Below are 13,011 nucleotides of genomic sequence, written 5' to 3'. Positions count from 1 at the left end.
TATTCTGATTAAAAATTTTGGAACTATTATACATATATACATTTAAGGTATTGTGATGACTGTGATAATGCTTGTCATGTTATAGATTTCGATGAAATGAAGTAAAGAAGTTGTTTGTTAGTGAATTTTCATCCTGCAACTTTTTCATATGGTTTTTGTTTGTGCTTAGTAAATAGAAATAAATGTTAATTTTATTTATTTTATTTTTACTATAACAATATCCTTTTTGTTGGGAGTGTTGGACTGATTATTTGGACTTAATTGTAAAATAAATGTAATAAGAACTTTTTATAGAGTGTTCTTTTTAACTTCTCACAGGTATTACTCTGCTCTAAAAACTATGGAACAATTAGAGAATGTGTATTTTCCCCGGGTTAGTCAATACCGGTTTTGTCAGCTAATGATAGAAAATCTTCCTAAACTCCGTGAAGATATTAAAGAAATCTCCATGTCTGATCTCAAAGACTTTTTGGAAAGCATTCGCAAACATTCTGACAAAATAGGTGAAACAGCAATGAAACAGGTGAGACTAAAAAGTAGAATTTTATTTATTTATTGAAGTATAATTGATTTACAGTGTTGTGCCAATCTCTGCTGTACAGCAGAGTGACTCAGTTTTACACATACATTCTTAAAAAGGAGACTTTTAATTTAATGTTAGTTAATAATCTAGGTTATAGAATATACCCAAAGTTTACTTTTCTTACATAAAATACTTGTTTTTGTTTAGTTTTAGCCTTTTCTTAGCTTTCCTAATTCTTGTTTAGAATGGATTTCATCAGCATTTCTTCTTTTGTTTGCAGTTATTCCTTATTTAATTAAGTAAAGTTGATCTAACTTGATTCACCAACTGATCTCTCAGCAATCTTCCCCATGTATGTAGTATCACATTAACTTTTTTCAGCAAATTTGGTATAAAATTAGCTAAACAGAGGCAGCCACAGAGGCAAGTGGGAGCCCTTTTATGCTAAGGTTATAAATTGTTCTCTTTTTAAAGCAACTTGAAAATATTATCTTTGAATTAACTCCTACAGCTCAGTAACAAAAAGGCAGTTATAAAATTAATGTACCTACCTTTTGAGTCAGCAGTTACTCCCCTAGGTATTTACCAGTGAGAAATGAAAGCGCATCCTCACGATGCTCGATGTTCAGCAGCTTCGTTCACAACTAGCCAAAAACTGGAAACAAGCCAAAGGGATATCAAAAGGAGAATGGATACACAAATTGTGCTATACTCATGCAATAGGATATTACTTAGCAATAAGAAGGAATGAATTTCTCCCAGACATTATGCTGAGCTACAGAAGCTGGACACAGAAAAGCACACACTTATATCTATTTGCATGCAATTCTAAAGCAGGCAAAACTAATTTAAGGTTAAAAAAAAAAATCAACACAGTAGCTGCCTCTGGGTGGGGAGATTGCCTGGGAAGGGACACAAGGGAACTTTCTGGGGAGATGGAAGTGTTCTATACCGTGACAAAGTATATCCGCTTGTCAAAATTGTATAGTTACGATCTGTATATTTTAATGTATGCTCCTTTCAGAAGACATATCTTACATATAAACATATAGAGAGATTGAAAGCAAAAGGATGGAAGAGTTGTATCGTGAAAAGATTAACCAAGAGAAAGCTGATGTATGTACATTAATATTAAAGTAGGCTTTAAGACAAAAAGCTTAAGAAAGAGTAACATTTCATAGTGATAAAAGGTTCAGTTCATCAGGAAAATAAACAATTCTAAATTTATTTCTATCTAATAACATAGTCTCAAAATATATAAAGGCAAAAATTGTCAGAATTAAAAGGAGAAATAGACATCTTGACAATCATAATAGATTTCAACACTCCTCTCAGTAACTACTAGAGCCAATAGATATAGTAAGGATTTAGTCCTTTAAAATAATGATTAGCAACCCTGACCTAATTGACACATGTAACACTGTATCTCTTGATTTCAGAATATACATTTTTTTTTTTTTTTGCGGCACGCGGGCCTCTCACTGTTGTGGCCTCTCCCGTTGCGGAGCACAGGCTCTGGATGCGCAGGCTCAGCGGCCACGGCTCACGGGCCCAGCCGCCCCGCAGCATGTGGGATCTTCCCGGACCGGGGCACGAACCCGTGTCCCCTGCATTGGCAGGCGGACTCTCAACCACTGCACCACCAGGGAAGCCCCAGAATATACATTTTTAAAGAACATTTATCAAAATTGATTGTTTTGGTCCATAGAGGAAATGTCAATACATTTCAAAGGATTGAAATAATACAGAACATATTATCTGGCCACATTGGAATTATTCCTGAAACTGGTAATAAATAGATAAGTAGAAAATCCCTATATATTTGGAAATTAAGAAATAAAATTCTAAATAGCCCATGGGTCAAAGAAGAAACTCATTTGAAATCAGAAAATATTTTGAATTATAATGAAAATGTGATATATGAAAAACTTGTATGATATGATAAAAGTCAAGTTTAAGGGAAATTTGTAGGCTTAAATTTATAAATTAGGAAAGAAAGGCAGAAATCAATGATCCTAAGTATCCATTTCAAGAAGTTAGAGAAACAGTAGCAAGTTAAACTCAATGAAAGTAGAAGTATTGATGTGACACAAAAAGCACAGGCAACATAAACAAAAATAAGTGGAATTACATCTAACTCAAAAGCTTCTGCATAGCAAAGGAAACAGAGTGAAAAGACAACCTACGGAATGGAAAAAAATACTTGCAAACTGTATATCTGATTAGGGGTTAGTCTCCAAAATATGTAAGGAAATCATACAACTTAATAGCAAAAAACAAAACAAAACAAAACTAATCACCTGATTAAAAAGTGAGCTAGGGATTTGAAAAGACATTTCTCCAAAGGAGACATAAAAGTGGCCAACAGATATATGAAAAGATGCTAAACTTTATTAACCATTAGGGAAATGCAAATCAAAATCACAATGGGATGTCACTTTACACCTCTCAAGATGGCTATTATCAAAAAAACAAAAGATAGCAAGTGTTGGTAAGGATGTAGAGAAATTAGAACTCTTGCAAAATGTTGGCGGGAATGCATAATGGTGTAGCTGCTATGGAAAACAGTATGGAGGTTCCTCAAAAAGTTAACAATGGGGACTTCCCTGGTGGCGCAGTGGTTAAGAATCTGCCTGCCAATGCAGGGGACATGGGTTTGATCCCTGGTCCGGGAAGATCCCACATGCCGCAAAGCAACTAAGCCCGTGTGCCACAACTGCTAAGCCTGCGCTCTAGAGCTCACGAACCACAACTACTGAGCCTGCATGCCACAACTACTGAAGCCTACGTGCCTACAGCCTGCGCTCCGCAACAAGAGAGGCCACCACAATGAGAAACCCGAGCACCGCATCCAAGAGCACTGCTCGCCACAACTAGAGCAAGTCCATGCGCAGCAATGAAGACCCAACACAGCCAAAAAAAAATTAAAATAAATCAACTAATTAAAAAAAAAAGTTAACAATGGAGCTATCATATGTTCTACTATGGGTATTTATCCAAAAAACCTGAAATCAGGGTCTTGACAAATATTAGCACTCCCATGCTCTTTGCAGCATTATTCACAATATCTAAGATGTGGAAACAATGTAAATGTCCATTGACGAATGGATTAAGAAAATGTGGTATGTACCTGTAATGGAATACTATCCAGTCTTTAAAAAGGAAATTATCAGCTATCTAAGTTAGTCAAATTCATAGAATCAAAGAGTGGGTTGGTGGTTACCAGGGGGAAATGAGGAGTTACTAATCAACAGACATAAAGTTTAAGTATAGATGAACAAGCTCTAGGGAATTCCTTGGCAGTCCAGTGGTTAGTGATACCTACCAGGGTTCTTGGCCTTCCCTAATCAGTAGAAATTGACTAGAGGCCAGACAAGAAATTCAGCCAAGGCTTTACTGGGGCCCCTGCTGCAGCAGGGGGGGAGTGAGAACAGACAACAGGTTCCCTTGCTTGCTTACTCCCTGAGGAGGGGCGAGCTTGTTCCTTATATGGGGTGAGGGTAGGGGTGTGTCCATGGGTCAGGCCGGAGGGGTGACTTAGGTGTTTTGCCCACCCTTTAGGTGGCCTCATGTGTAGAGGGCATGCGCAGTACCCTGCTTTTGCTCTGGGCTCTTAAAAAGTGGCAGTGGGGTTTTTTGGTCCCTTTGTATCTTTTGTCCACAGTTTGCCCCAACTGTGCATGCATGCAGTTATTTTTAGTCCCTTATAGTATCTTTGTATTTTGTTGCTGGAGGAGAGGTTCGTCCAGGTGCAAGTTTTGCAGCATTGAAGCAAAGGGTCCCAGGTCCTAGGCCTGTCTCAGTTAGAACTCTGAGCTTTCACTGCCGTGGGCCCAGTTCTGTCCCTGGTCGGGGAACTAAGATCACACAAGCTGCACAGTGCGGCCAAAAAAAAAAAAAAAAAATGATGAACAAACTCTAGAGGTCTTCTATAAATATCAGTATTATACCTATCAACAATAATGTATTAAATTATTGATATACATATTAATAATGTAATATGTATGTACACTTAAAAATTTGAGGGTAGATCTCATGTTAGTGCTTACCACAATAAAATAAAATTGAAGAAAAGAAACTGGAAGGAGATAATCAAGAGTAGAAATCAATATAATAGAAAACAAAATACAAAAGGGAGTATCAGCAAAGACAAAAGTTGGTTCTTAGTCTTTTCAGATAAAATTGATAACCTCTGCAAGACTGTTGAAAAACGGAGGGTGTAAATCATGAACAAAAATGGGACATCATTCCAGATCCTATACCTACAGACATTAAAAATATGAAGAAATATGAATAACTTCTTGAACCAATTTTGACTACAATAATTTTTCAAATAAACTTAATTTTTCTTTTTCCCAAATAGGCACAGCAGCAGAAACTCTTCAGTGTTATTCTGCAGAAGCAAAATAATGTAAAATTTGGGAAGACTATATATATAAATGATAGAATTCTAGAAGAAAGGAATGAAATTGTATTGAAACCTGTATTTGAGGAAGAGGATGAGAATGAAGAGGAGGTGATGGGAAATTTGTTTCTTTCTCTTTCTTTCTTTGTATCTTTTTTTGTTTCTATCTTTGTTTCTTCCTTCCTTCCTTTCTTTTCTTCCTTTTTTCCTTTCTTTCCTTCCTCCCTCCCTCATCTATTATTGGATGTCTTTTTTCTCTTGAGTTGTAATGTTGTCTGTGTGACACTCAGTCTTGCCATGTGGAAACTGAATTTACGTAGATCCGTTTATAATGAGCTATTAGGGCAAAGGAGTCGTCTGAAATGTTAGACTGAATAACTGACAGATAAACAAGATATATTGTAGATTATATTTGTAAGCTGCAGATAGTTGAACCTAGGTTTTCTGCCATAATTAGCAGTAAAAGTGTAAATTTAATGCTATTTTTGTAGTGATCACTGATAATTTAATTACCTGTGGCAGACATTTAATTGCATGATGGCTTAACCTTGCCATTTAGACTAATTCTGGATAGCCTACCTTTTTTTCCTTTGGCTGGTGCTGAGATACTACAAAATAATTTTAATATGATTAAAGTTAAGTTTTCAATTTCTTAAAAAAGTTTTAATAAGTCTAGAAACCTTGAAATTGTCCTAAATATTTGCTTTCTTTTATCCTCTTCATTCAAATTCATTCCTAGTGCTAGTGCTTCTTTTCTTCCCTCCACGAAGTCTTCTGTTGAGCCTACTTTTTATCTTTTCTGTTGAATTCCTTTTGAATTTAGTTAATACCATAAGGAGTCTAGTATTCCCATTGTTTATAAGTTTTGCCTTGTCAGTGAGCGTTTAAATTCTTTTTCTAAGGACACTGTTGGGGTGTAGTAAGATCTTTTAATTGATTGATTAAAAAGGAACCATATAAATATGTGTCCATGGCTTCTCTGTGTTTGGGGAAACCACTGAGTGTTCAGTATGTACATTTGCATTATATGCCTGAGGATGAGTGAGTCTGTATGTATTTGTGAGTGTGTGTGTGTATATATATGTGTGTGTACATATATGTATGTTAATATGTATATATGTATGTATATACATTTATGTTTGCATATATAGTAGATGTCTGATATACAGATAAATAGCCTTAAATAGTTTAATGTCTTTCTAATGTGGAATTAATGTGGCCTGATTAGTCCCTTGAAATGAAATAAATGTTTTTGAAATCTACTTTTTTGCTCTTTCTTAATCAATATTCAGAGAATCTCTGTAAGTCTTTTCTCCCTTGAGATTCAGAATGGTAAAAATGGACCATCTAGTCTTCGTGTCTCAATTTTCCGTAGTCTGTTTTGTATATCTTTAATTGCTGGGAACATTGCCGTCAGGCCCAACACCCAAATCCATACTCTAAGAGAAATTTGGTTGTTTCCCTGTTCTTTCCGATCTATTTAATTATTACTACATTTTGTTTCTGTCATTTTCCCAAATAAGTAACTCTATAATAAAAATAATTCAAGTTCACTCAGAGGATTCATGAGAATAGAAATGTGTTCCTTTAAAAAGAGTTTATTTCTCAAGTTTGGGGAACTTTATATTACTGTTTCTTTAATTGTAAGATGTACTTTAAAAAATATTATTAACATCTCAGAATCAGGAAACATTTTAAAATTGATGATACTACAGTTTCAAGTGGTAGTGTTTTTTTTTCTTCGTTAGTGTTCCATAAAATAATAATGATGATTTCTTCAATTTGATGAAATAATTATAAGTCATGCATAAGAGAAGGAACTTCATCTATAGGTAAATCATACATTTGTGCACCATCTTTACCAGAAGCAATAATGATGTATCTAGTTATCCATAGCAATTTTCTGGCAATCTATCAAACATGATAAAGATATACAGTCTCTCCCCCTTATTACCTTATAATCTAAAATAGTCAGCAATGATGATAAATATATGCAGAATGAATTACTAAACAAATGCCAAAACAAAATAGGCATTGTGTTTATAGTGTGTGCTTTTTATAGTTGATAAATGTTATAATACGAAGTCCATGAATCTCCTTGTCTAACTTTATATTATTCAACAGTAGACTAGTAGCTTGACCTATAATTTTTAAAAAATGGTTTTATTTTTCAGGTCTTAACTGTTCAGGATCTTGTTGATTTTTCCCCTGTTTACCGATGTTTGCACATTTATTCTGTTCTGGTAAGTATCTTTTGTATATGTGCATGGGTATATATATATATGTCTGTGTATACATATGTGTGTATGCACATTTGTGTGTGTATATTTGTATTATTAAAAAGACAGGTATGCATTTTAGGCCTGCTTTTCTAAAGGCTGACCACAAGCTCATTGAGCTCTAAACCTTCATGCAATATTTATTTGTGAAATATCCACTGTGTGTAAGGCATTTACTTTTTTCTTTAACTTAATCATGGTACACTTTCAAGTATGCTTTTCATGTATGTTAAAAGAACCTTACATTTCTCCCTTCTTGCCTTTGTACTGTTGTATCACAGTTACTTTTAAGTATGTTACTTCTACATTTGTTTACCCCACACTACATTGTTTTTAGTTTTGGTTAAACAATTATCTTTTTAAAAAACATAATTGCACTATTCTGATATAATTCATATACCCAAAATTTTACCCTTTTAAAGTATACAGTTCAGTGGTTTTAGTATAATTCACAAGGATGTGCAACCATTACAACTAATTCCAGCACATTTTATTACTACAAAAAGAAACCTCTTACCTGTTAGCAGTCACTCCTTATTCTCCCCTCCCCCCAGTCCCTGACAACCATTAATTTACTTTCTGTCTCTATGGATTTGCCTATTCTGGGTATTTCATATAAATGGAATCATACTATATGTGGCCTTTTGTGTCCAACTTCTTTCATATAGGTAGAAGTTTAAGTTATTGATTGAGATCTATCTTCTTTTTTATTGATTTTATTTTTGGCAGTGTTGGATCTTTGTTGCTGCTCACGGGCTTTCTCTAGTTGTGACAAGTGGGGGCTACTCTTTGTTGTGGTGTGTGGGCTTCTCATTGCGGTGGCTTCTCTTGTTGTGGAGCACGGGCTCTAGGTGTGTGGGCTTTGGTATTTGTGGCACGCAGGCTCAGTAGTTGCAGCACACGGGCTTAGTTGCTCTGTGGCATGTGGGATCTTCCTGGATCAGGGATTTAACCCATGTCCCCTGCATTAGCAGGTGGAGTCTTTTTTTTTTTTAATTTTATTTATTTATTTATTTTTGGCTGCCTTGGGTCTTCATTGCTGCACGCGGGCTTTCTCTAGTTGCGGGGAGCGAGGGCTACTCTTCGTTGCGGTGTGCAGGCTTCTTATTGCAGTGGCTTCTCTTGTTGCAGAGCACGGGCTCTAGGTGCACGGGCTCAGTAGTTGTGGCTCACGGGCTCTAGAGTGCAGGCTCAGTTGTGGCACATGGGCTTAGTTGCTCTGCGTCATGTGGGATCTTCCCGGATCAGGGCTCGAACCCGTGTCCCCTGCATTGGCAGGCAGATTCTTAATCACTGAGCCACCAGGGAAGTCCTGGCAGATATATTCTTAACCACTATGCCACCAGGCAAGTCCCTTTCTTCTTTTTTTTTTTTTTGCGGTACGCGGGCCTCTCACTGTTGTGGCCTCTGCTCCGGACGCGCAGGCTCAGCGGCCATAGCTCACGGGCCCAGCCGCTCCATGGCATGTGGGGTCTTCCCGGACCGGGGCACGAACCTGTGTCCCCTGCATCGGCAGGTGGACTCCCAACCACTGGGCCACCAGGGAAGCCCCCTTTCTTCTTTTTTAATACAGACATTTAAAGCTATAAATTTCCTTCTAACCACTGCTTTAGCTGCATTCCATGAGTTTTGGTGTGTTGTGTTTTTGTTTCCATTTATCTCAAAGTATTTTCTAATTTCCTGTGATTTCTTCTTTAACCCATTAGTTATTTAGAAATGTGTTTAATCTCCATGTTTGTGAATTTCTGTTCACAAACAAAAGTTCTTCTGTCATTGATTCCTAATTTAATCCCACTGTAGTCACAGATCATACTTTGTATGATTCCAGTCCTTTTAAGTTTATTGAGGCTTGTTTTATGGCATAACATGCTTTATCCTGGAGAATGTTTCATGTATACTTGAGAATAATGTGTATCTGGCTGTTGTTGGGTGGTGTTTTCTATAGCCATCAGTTAGGTTTAGTTAATTATAGTGTTCAAATCTTCTTTATCCTTGTTGATCTTTTGCTTGTTTTGTCTGTTATTAAAAATGGGATTATTGAAGCCTCCAGCTATAACTGTTGAATTGTCTGTTCTTCCTTAGTTCTGCCACTTTTTGCTTCATATATTTTTGAGGCTTTGTTGTTATGTGTGTATATGTTTATAATTGTTATGTCTCTGTAGTAAGACCTTTTTCCACTATAAAATGTGTTTCTTTGTAATATTTTTTGTCTTAAATTCTATTTTGGCTGATATTAGTATAGGCACTCAGGCTCTTTTGGTTACTCTTGGCATGGTATATTTTTTTATTATGTTATTTTTGACCTTTTTGTGTCTTTGAATCTAAAGTGTGTCTCTTGTAGGATAGCATATAGATGGATCTGTTTTCTTTTCAGTTCAGTCTGCTGATCTCTTCCTTTTGATTGGATTGTTTAGTTCATTTATATTTAATGTAATTGCTGATAAGGTAGGATTTACATCTACTGGTTGTTTTAATATGTCTGATGTCTTTTTTTGTTCCTCTCTTCCTCCATTATTGCCTTCTTTTGCATCAAATAGATATTTTCTCATGTACCATTTTAATTCCCTTGTCATTTATTTATATGCACACACACACACACACACACACACACATACACACACACACACACATTTATATATTTAGTATTTTCTTAGTGTTTGCCCTGGGAATTACAAGTAACATCTTTATCTTAAAACAGTATAATTAGTTCTCATTAATCCCTCTCCTTTTTGTTATTTTTCTCATACTAATTATATATTTACACATTAGCCATTGACACAGTTTTATAATTCTTTATGCAGTTGTTTTTTTAAATTAGAAAAAAAAAGAGTTACAAACAAAAATACACATATACTGTCTTTATATTTTCCTCTGTATTTACTTTTACTGGTACTTTTTATTTCTTCATGTGAATTAGAGTTACTGTCTAGTGTCCTTGCGTTTCTGCCTGAAGTACTCCTGTTAGTGTTTCTTTTAGGGAAGGTTCTGGTAGTGTCAAATTCTCTCAATTTTGTTTATCTGGGAGTGTCTTAATTTCTCTTTTGCTTTTTTTTTTTTTTTTGGCCACACTGTGCAGCTTGTGGGATCTTAGTTCCCCAACCAGGGATTGAACCTGGGCCCTCGGCAGTGAAAGCACAGAGTCCTAACCACTAGACCACCAGGGAATTCCCTCTCCTTTGCTTTTTAAGAGTAGTTTTGTTGGATATAGAATTCTTGGTTTTTCTTTCAGCGCTTTGAATATGTCATCCCACTGCCTTCTTAAGCCATTTACTTTTAAGGAGTTTTGAGGTTTGGATTATTTATGTAATTGAAAAAAGAATGGTAATTATGTTAATTAGAGCAAATGGAACTATCTTTATTTGTTAACTTTTTTCTTTTAGTCCTCTATTAAAAGACAGGACTAGTTCTGCACTTCCTAGCTGAGATGAAAGTGATCTAACAGCACAATATCAATGTAAACTTGCTGTTTTACAGATAAGTAAGAGACGTTTCAAGTGTGTTGAACTTTATTGAATAGACCTTTAAAAAGAATTTCTCTTTTTAAAGCTATAATAAATCATAGTGTAGTATCAAAACAATAATACTTTTAGTCTAGTCTCTGATAAAATATTTCTTTCAGTGTGTGTGAGTATAAACTACCTTAACTTCATAGATTCTTTTCAATGTGAGGTGGTAGTATATACATTTAACTGCATTCATACCTGAGGCAAACAGAGGGTAGGTTCCATCACGATTACACTGCTATTTGTAGTAACATTGAAAACTAGGCTTCCTTTTGTCTAATCACATGAAGTTGTTTTTTGTTTTGTTTTGTTTTGTTTTTATAAATTTATTTTATTTATTTATTTTTTGGCTGCGTTGGGTCTTCACTGCTGTGTGCGGGCTTTCTCTAGTTGTGGCAAGCAGGGGCTACTCTTTGTTGCAGTGCACGGGCTTCTCATTGTGGTGGCTTCTCTTGTTGCGGAGCACGGGCTCTAGGCACACGGGCTTCAGTAGTTGTGGCGCATGGGCTTAGTTGCTCCGCAGCATGTGGGATCTTCCCGGACAAGGGCTTGAACCTGTGTCCCCTGCATTGGCAGGTGAATTCTTAACCACTGCACCACCAGGGAAGCCCCACGTGAAATTTTATTCTTTCACAACTCCTTTCAAATTGGATGTTCTCCTATAAGTTTTTGAGTTTGATGTAGAGGAATGATTTTTTGCTTTGATAGTGCACAATTTTTCTGTCTTTTATGGCAGCGTGCTACAGTGAGTTCCAGTAGGCACTTCTGTTACTTTGTATTATTCCTGTTCTGTATGTGTATGATCTGCAAGAGACCATGAGTGTTGTTTGTTGTTCTTTCCCCAGTGCCTTCCATTTTACCTGATATTTCATAAAGATTTGCTGCATTTAGTAATTGACTCTTTAACACAACACTCAGTTTTTAATACAGACACATTATATACTTTATCTGGGAGTTTATGTCAACAGGCACTAAGTCCTCTGGGAAAGACTGTATCTTTATACCTGTGTAACAGGTGTGGCTGTTGGCAGGTCTCAGTTTCTTGCCGCATGGGCTGTCTGCAAGTCTGCCTGATAGTCTTCATGACGTGGCAACTGGCTTTCCCCAGAAGTGAGTGATCTGAGAGAGACCAAATGAAAACCATGATGCCTTTTATAACTTAATCTCAGAAGTGACATACTTTTACTTCTCCTGCATCCTCTTGGTCACATAGACCAACCTTGGTACAATGTGGGAGGAGACTACACAAGGGATCTTTGGGGGGTGTCTTGGAGGCTACCACACTTACTTTATAAAAGAAAGACATATCCTTCACTGATACCTGGTGGTACCATTGTGCATTGTCTTGATGTGTAAAAACTTCCAAGGTGCCAAATAAAGGAGAAGTCTTCTTTAATGATTAATCAAGGGACAGTATTCACAAAGGGTTCCTCCCTTCTCTTCCTGTGCAGATTAATAGTAAACCATGTTAGAAATAGTGTATTTTGTCCTGTGGTCAGATTTTCTTAGTTCTTGTACAACATGTTCAGAAGTTGAGGCTTGCCAACTAATTTTCTTAATTTCCCTCACTGACAGCGATATTTTCTTTCGTCAGTCAAAAATGTATAAAGGCTAAGTGACAAGTTGGGCAACAGTCAAATTATTTGGACTTACCTTTAGTCTTCTTAATTGTCATGATACCAAACAAGGTTACTATCTATGAACCATAATGCCAAAACTTGTTCTTGGTATTCAATATGAAATACCATTCCGCATTTAAATCCAGTTGTTAAAAACTGAAAAATGACTCTTACGGGGTAAAGTTTTCTGTTTAGCAGTGTGTTTGTGTATGTGTGTTTTTCATTACTCTTCTGATTTTATTTTAGGGTGATGAGGAAACATTTGAAAATTATTACCGAAAACAAAGAAAGAAACAGGCAAGACTGGTATTGCAACCCCAATCAAATATGGTAAGTATGTGAAAATTTTGAATTGGTTATGTTGAAGTTTTTATCCTCTTTAATTTCTTCAAGGCATGCATTCAACTACAAATATTTATTGAATACCTACCATTTCCAATCATTGGTTTAGGTGTGAAGGTTACAGCAGTGAACAAAATGGCTATGGCTAAGTCCCTTCTCTCATGAACTTACATTCTATTAGGGAAGATAGACTGTAAGTGAATAAATAAGACAATGAATACATAAAAAGATAAATAAGTAAATATATAAAATGTCAGGGAGTGATAATTAGTTTCTGACGATGTGGTAGACTGTGTATCTTGATTAATTGTTCTACTGAAAAAACAACTAACGGTGCTGG

At 36.0% G+C, this 13,011-nt stretch overlaps 1 protein-coding gene across 7 annotated transcripts in view; it reads left to right on the top strand.

Annotated features, from left to right (window-relative positions):
• The window catches only part of EXOC6 (exocyst complex component 6), a 197,750-nt gene that overhangs the window by 55,864 nt on the left and 128,875 nt on the right, over positions 1 to 13,011 (top strand). For all 7 annotated transcript variants that reach the window (XR_013824316.1, XR_013824317.1, XM_079900349.1 and 4 more), the window contains exons 6-9: positions 319 to 523; positions 4,887 to 5,039; positions 7,103 to 7,171; positions 12,576 to 12,659. Coding sequence is in view for 5 of the 7 variants with exons in the window: in XM_079900349.1 (XP_079756475.1) it covers positions 319 to 523; positions 4,887 to 5,039; positions 7,103 to 7,171; positions 12,576 to 12,659 (511 nt within the window). In the remaining 2 variants the exon portion in view is untranslated. The remainder of the gene's footprint in view (positions 1 to 318; positions 524 to 4,886; positions 5,040 to 7,102; positions 7,172 to 12,575; positions 12,660 to 13,011) is intronic.

Source organism: Stenella coeruleoalba, assembly GCF_951394435.1.
Source record: "Stenella coeruleoalba genome assembly, chromosome: 16".
Lineage (NCBI taxonomy): Eukaryota > Metazoa > Chordata > Mammalia > Artiodactyla > Delphinidae > Stenella > Stenella coeruleoalba.
The sequence above is the reverse complement of the archived record's forward strand: the minus strand, read 5'-3'. Positions and strand labels throughout refer to the sequence as shown.